This window comes from Cherax quadricarinatus, chromosome 22, assembly GCF_038502225.1.
Source record: "Cherax quadricarinatus isolate ZL_2023a chromosome 22, ASM3850222v1, whole genome shotgun sequence".
Taxonomy (NCBI): domain Eukaryota; kingdom Metazoa; phylum Arthropoda; class Malacostraca; order Decapoda; family Parastacidae; genus Cherax; species Cherax quadricarinatus.
This window is the reverse complement of record NC_091313.1, coordinates 35770683-35777884: the sequence shown is the minus strand read 5'-3', so window position 1 is coordinate 35777884 and position 7202 is coordinate 35770683. Positions and strand designations below refer to the sequence as shown.

Here is a 7202-nt window from a genome sequence, read left to right as displayed (position 1 = left end):
ACTGTGTCTCTCAACCTACACTGTGCCTCTCAACCTACACTGTGCCTCTCAACCTACACTGTGCCTCTCAACCTACACTGTGCCCTCTCAACCTACACTGCACTCTCAACCTACACTGTGCCTCTCAACCTACACTGTGCCTCTCAACCTACACTGTGCCCTCTCAACTTTCTCTGTGTCTCTCAACCTACACTGTGACTTAACTTAGTCTCTGTCTCTCAACCTACACTGTGACTCTCAACCTACACTGTAACTCTCAACCGACACTGTGCCCTCTCAACCTACACTGTGCCCTGTCAACCTACACTGTGCCTCTCAACCTACACTGTGCCTCTCAACCTACACTGTGCCTCTCAACCTACACTGTGCCCTCTCAACCTACACTGTGCACTCTCAACCTACACTGTGCCTCTCAACCTACACTGTGCCTCTCAACCTACACTGTGCCTCTCAACCCACACTGTGCCTCTCAACCTACACTGTGCCCTCTCAACCTACACTGTGCCCTCTCAACCTACACTGTGCCTCTCAACCCACACTGTGCCTCTCAACCTACACTGTGCACTCTCAACCTACACTGTGCCTCTCAACCTACACTGTGCCTCTCAACCTACACTGTGCCTCTCAACCCACACTGTGCCCTCTCAACCTACAATGTGCACTCTCAACCTACACTGTGCCTCTCAACCTACACTGTGTCTCTCAACCTACACTGTGCCTCTCAACCTACACTGTGTCTCTCAACCTACACTGTGCCTCTCAACCTACACTGTGCCTCTCAACCTACACTGTGCACTCTCAACCTACACTGTGCCTCTCAACCTACACTGTGTCTCTCAACCTACACTGTGCCTCTCAACCTACACTGTGTCTCTCAACCTACACTGTGCCTCTCAACCTACACTGTGCCTCTCAACCTACACTGTGTCTCTCAACCTACACTGTGCCTCTCAACCTACACTGTGCCTCTCAACCTACACTGTGCCTCTCAACCTACACTGTGCCCTCTCAACCTACACTGTGTACTCTCAACCTACACTGTGCCTCTCAACCTACACTGTGCCTCTCAACCTACACTGTGCCCTCTCAACATACACTGTGCACTCTCAACCTACACTGTGCCTCTCAACCTACACTGTGCCTCTCTACCTACACTGTGCCTCTCAACCCACACTGTGCCCTCTCAACCTACACTGTGCACTCTCAACCTACACTGTGCCTCTCAACCTACACTGTGCCTCTCAACCTACACTGTGCCCTCTCAACCTACACTGTGTACTCTCAACCTACACTGTGCCTCTCAACCTACACTGTGCCTCTCAACCTACACTGTTCCCTCTCAACCTACACTGTGCACTCTCAACCTACACTGTGCCTCTCAACCTACACTGTGCCTCTCAATCTACACTGTGCCTCTCAACCTACACTGTGCCTCTCAACCTACACTGTGTCTCTCAACCTACACTGTGCCTCTCAACCTACACTGTGTCTCTCAACCTACACTGTGCCTCTCAACCTACACTGTGCCTCTCAACCTACACTGTGTCTCTCAACCTACACTGTGCCTCTCAACCTACACTGTGCCTCTCAACCTACACTGTGCCTCTCAACCTACACTGTGTCTCTCAACCTACACTGTGCCTCTCAACCTACACTGTGCCTCTCAACCTACACTGTGCCTCTCAACCTACACTGTGCCCTCTCAACCTACACTGTGCCTCTCAACCTACACTGTGCCTCTCAACCTACACTGTGCCTCTCAACCTACACTGTGCCTCTCAACCTACACTGTTCCCTCTCAACCTACACTGTGCCTCTCAACCTACACTGTGCCTCTCAACCCACACTGTGCCTCTCAACCTACACTGTGCCCTGTCAACCTACACTGTGCCTCTCAACCTTCCATGCCGACTACTTGACAGCGCAACACCTGGTTGTCTTCAATCATAATATTTTTGTGTATTTTAGGATACTCGTCTTCTTAATCTCTCTGAAAAAAATTAAATTTGATTTGTTCTATTTACAACTTAATTTTAAATTTATTTATAAGAAATTTATTTATGTTGATTTGAGGTACACGGGTGCTGGGGTTAGACAATGGGATACATTTCTAGAAACCACATCTCAATTTCCAAGGGTCACAGCGGGAATGTGACCCCTGCAGTAGATCATAGTGGGATCACAGTGGTAAGGTGACCCCTGCACTAAATCATGGTGGAGTTAAGGTGGGGAGGTACCCCCTGCACTAGATCATGGTGGGGTCACAGCGAAAAGGTGACCCATACATTAGATCATGGTGGGGTCACAGCTGGAAGGTGACCCCTGCACTAGATAATGTGGGATCACAGCAGGGAGGTGACCCCTGCACTAGATCATGGGGTCACAGTGGAAAGGTGACCCATACACTAGATCATGGTGGGGTCACAGCGGCAAGGTGATCCCTGCACTAGATCAAGGTGGGGTCACAACAGTTAGGTGACCCTTCACTAGATAATGGTGGGTCATAATCAATTAGGTTTCAAGAAGACGTTTGTCATCCATTTTATAAATTCGTTGCTGTTATACCAAGTGTGTGTCTTCACTCTGATGCACCACTCATAGTCTCACTCTCAGGCTGAGTGCTGGTTCATGGCATCATAGGTTAAGCTAATCTTCACTCAGCTTGAAGGCAACTTATTACTACAGAAATTTACACATGTTTGGCCACTCTTGAGTGACCATTCAACTCAGCTGGCAGAGGCCGCGCTGTCTCACATACGATCAGTTCTTTTGCATTTATATCTATATACTTTTAGATACTTTAAGTTACGTTTTTTTTTTTTTACATTTTTTTATAATGAGACTATGAGTAATTTAGGGACGGTGAGAGTTGCTTATTCATGTTGTGTATGAAATATTCAAGAGTGCGGTACGACAAGTATAACAGCCTAGCTGAGGCAAATTCAGTCTTGGGCAGTGTTCTGGTGAGTGTTAGAGTGGATGTAACGTAGTTCGCTGTCAGGGTGGTGATGTGACGCCTTGGCTTAGTGTTTGTCTAACAGTCATTATGGAATATTACAGACTGCTTATTATAATCCTCTACGTCCTTAGTAATGGATATGGACCTCACAGAGTGGAATCAGGTAAGTAATCAATTTCATATTAATTTGTTAATGGAGAATATTTACGTTTTTGTATACATATGTCAGGCTGAGGTGACGGAAGTGTTCCTTAAGTTGACTCAGTTATCCTAAGTTAAATTATGTAAAAAATTATGTAAATGATAACTTGGGTACTATACCAGACAGAACTATGACAGAACTATTATAGCAGGGAGAACTACAACATGCAGAACTACATCAGCATGCAAAACTTACTACAGCATGCAGAACTACCACAACATGCAGAACTACAGCATGCAGAACTATAGCATGCAGAACTATATCATGCAGAACTATATGCAGAACTATAGCATGCAGAACTATATGCAGAACTATATCATGCAGAACTATATCATGCAGAACTATAGCATGCAGAACTACCACAACATGCAGAAGTACAGCATGCAGAACTATAGCATGCAGAACTATATCATGCAGAACTATATCATGCAGAACTATAGCATGCAGAACTACCACAACATGCTGAAGTACAGCATGCAGAACTATAGCATGCAGAACTATAGCATGCAGAACTATAGCATGCAGAATTATAGCATGCAGAACTTTAGCATGCAGAATTATAGCATGCAGAACTATAGCATGCAGAACTATAGCATGCAGAATTATAGCATGCAGAACTATAGCATGCAGAACTACTACAACATGCAGAACTATATCATGCAGAACTATAGCATGCAGAACTATATCATGCAGAGCTACTACAACATGCAGAACTATATCATGCAGAACTATAGCATGCAGAACTATATCATGCAGAACTATAGCATGCAGAACTATATCATGCAGAACGATGGCATGCGGAACTACTACAGCATATAGAACTACTACAACATGCAGAACTACTACAACATGCAGAACTACTACAGCATGCAGAACTACTACAGCATGCAGAACTACTACAGCATGCAGAACTACTACAGCATGCAGAACTACTACAGCATGCAGAACTACTACAGCATGCAGAACTACTACAGCATGCAGAACTACTACAGCATGCAGAACTACAGCATGCAGAACTACAACATGCAGAACTACTACAGCATGCAGAACTACTACAGCATGCGGAACTACTACAGCATGCGGAACTACTACAGCATGCAGAACTACTACAGCATGCAGAACTACTACAACATGCAGAACTACTACAGCATGCAGAACTACTACAGCATGCAGAACTACTACATGCGGAACTACTACAGCATGCAGAACTACTACAGCATGCAGAACTACTACAGCATGCAGAACTACAGCATGCAGAACTACTACAGCATGCAGAACTACTACAGCATGCAGAACTACTACAGCATGCAGAACTACTACAACATGCAGAACTACTACAGCATGCAGAACTACTACAGCATGCAGAACTACTACAGCATGCGGAACTACTACAGCATGCAGAACTACTACAGCATGCAGAACTACTACAGCATGCGGAACTACTACAGCATGCAGAACTACTACAGCATGCAGAACTACTACAGCATGCAGAACTACTACAGCATGCGGAACTACTACAGCATGCAGAACTACTACAGCATGCAGAACTACAACAGCATGCGGAACTACTACAGCATTCAGAACTACTACAGCATGCGGAACTACTACAGCATGCAGAACTACAACAGCATGCAGAACTACTACAGCATGCAGAACTACTACAGCATGCGGAACTACTACAGCATGCAGAACTACTACAGCATGCAGAACTACTACAGCATGCAGAACTACAGCATGCAGAACTACTACAGCATGCGGAACTACTACAGCATGCAGAACTACAACAGCATGCAGAACTACTACAGCATGCGGAACTACTACAGCATGCAGAACTACTACAGCATGCAGAACTACAACAGCATGCAGAACTACAACAGCATCCAGAACTACAACAGCATGCATAACTACTACAGCATGCAGAACTACTAAAGCATGCAGAACTACTACAGCATGCGGAACTACTACAGCATGCAGAACTACTACAGCATGCGGAACTACTACAGCATGCAGAACTACAACATACAGAACTACAGCATGCAGAACTACTACAGCATGCAGAACTACTGCAGCATGCAAAACTACTACAGCATGCAGAACTACAGCATGCAGAATTACTACAGCATGCAGAATTACTACAGCATGCAGAATTACTACAGCATGCAGAACTACAGCATGCAGAACTACTGCAGCATGCAAAACTACTACAGCATGCAGAACTACAGCATGCAGAATTACTACAGCATGCAGAATTACTACAGCATGCAGAATTACAACATGCAGAACAACTACAGCATGCAGAACCACTACAACGTGCAGAACTATATCATGCAGAACTACTACAGCATGCAGAACTACAACATGCAGAACTACTACAACATGCAGAACTACTACAGCATGCAGAACTACTACAGCATGCGGAACTACTACAGCATGCGGAACTACTACAGCATGCAGAACTACTACAGCATGCAGAACTACTACAACATGCAGAACTACTACAGCATGCAGAACTACTACAGCATGCAGAACTACTACAGCATGCGGAACTACTACAGCATGCAGAACTACTACAGCATGCAGAACTACTACAGCATGCAGAACTACTACAGCATGCGGAACTACTACAGCATGCAGAACTACTACAGCATGCAGAACTACTACATGCAGAACTACTACAACATGCAGAACTACTACAGCATGCAGAACTACTACAGCATGCAGAACTACTACAGCATGCGGAACTACTACAGCTTGCAGAACTACTACAGCATGCAGAACTACTACAGCATGCGGAACTACTACAGCATGCAGAACTAGTACAGCATGCAGAACTACTACAGCATGCAGAACTACTACAGCATGCGGAACTACTACAGCATGCAGAACTACTACAGCATGCAGAACTACAACAGCATGCGGAACTACTACAGCATGCAGAACTACTACAGCATGCGGAACTACTACAGCATGCAGAACTACAACAGCATGCAAAACTACAGCATGCAGAACTACTACAGCATGCGGAACTACTACAGCATGCGGAACTACTACAGCATGCAGAACTACTACAGCATGCAGAACTACTACAGCATGCAGAACTACAGCATGCGGAACTACTACAGCATGCAGAACTACAACAGCATGCAGAACTACTACAGCATGCGGAACTACTACAGCATGCAGAACTACTACAGCATGCAGAACTACAACAGCATGCAGAACTACAACAGCATGCAGAACTACAACAGCATGCAGAACTACTACAGCATGCAGAACTACTACAGCATGCGGAACTACTACAGCATGCAGAACTACTACAGCATGCAGAGCTACTACAGCATGCAGAACTACAACATACAGAACTACAGCATGCAGAACTACTACAGCATGCAGAACTACTGCACCATGCAAAACTACTACAGCATGCAGAACTACAGCATGCAGAATTACTACAGCATGCAGAATTACTACAGCATGCAGAATTACTACAGCATGCAGAACTACAGCATGCAGAACTACTGCAGCATGCAAAACTACTACAGCATGCAGAACTACAGCATGCAGAATTACTACAGCATGCAGAATTACTACAGCATGCAGAATTACAACATGCAGAACTACTACAGCATGCAGAACTACAGCATGCAGAACTACTACAACGTGCAGAACTATATCATGCAGAACTACTACAACATGCAGAACTATATCATGCAGAACTATATCATGCAGAGCTACTACAACATGCAGAACTATATCATGCAGAACTATATCATGCAGAACTACTACAACATGCAGAACTATATCATGCAGAACTATATCATGCAGAGCTACTACAACATGCAGAACTATATCATGCAGAACGATAGCATGCGGAACTACTACAGCATATAGAACTACTACAACATGCAGAACTACTACAACATGCAGAACTACTACAGCATGCTGAACTACTACAGCATGCAGAACTACTACAGCATGCAGAACTACTACAGCATGCAGAACTACTACAGCATGCAGAACTACTACAGCATGCAGAACTAC

At 44.9% G+C, this 7202-nt stretch overlaps 1 protein-coding gene across 1 annotated transcript in view; it reads left to right on the top strand.

Annotated features, from left to right (window-relative positions):
• Positions 1-2975: 2975 nt before the first annotated feature.
• The window catches only part of LOC128689813 (chondroitin sulfate proteoglycan 4), a 375987-nt gene continuing 371760 nt past the window's right edge, over positions 2976-7202 (top strand). The window contains exon 1 of the mRNA XM_053778303.2: positions 2976-3122. Coding sequence (XP_053634278.1) covers positions 3047-3122 — 76 coding nt within the window. The 5' untranslated portion in view covers positions 2976-3046. The remainder of the gene's footprint in view (positions 3123-7202) is intronic.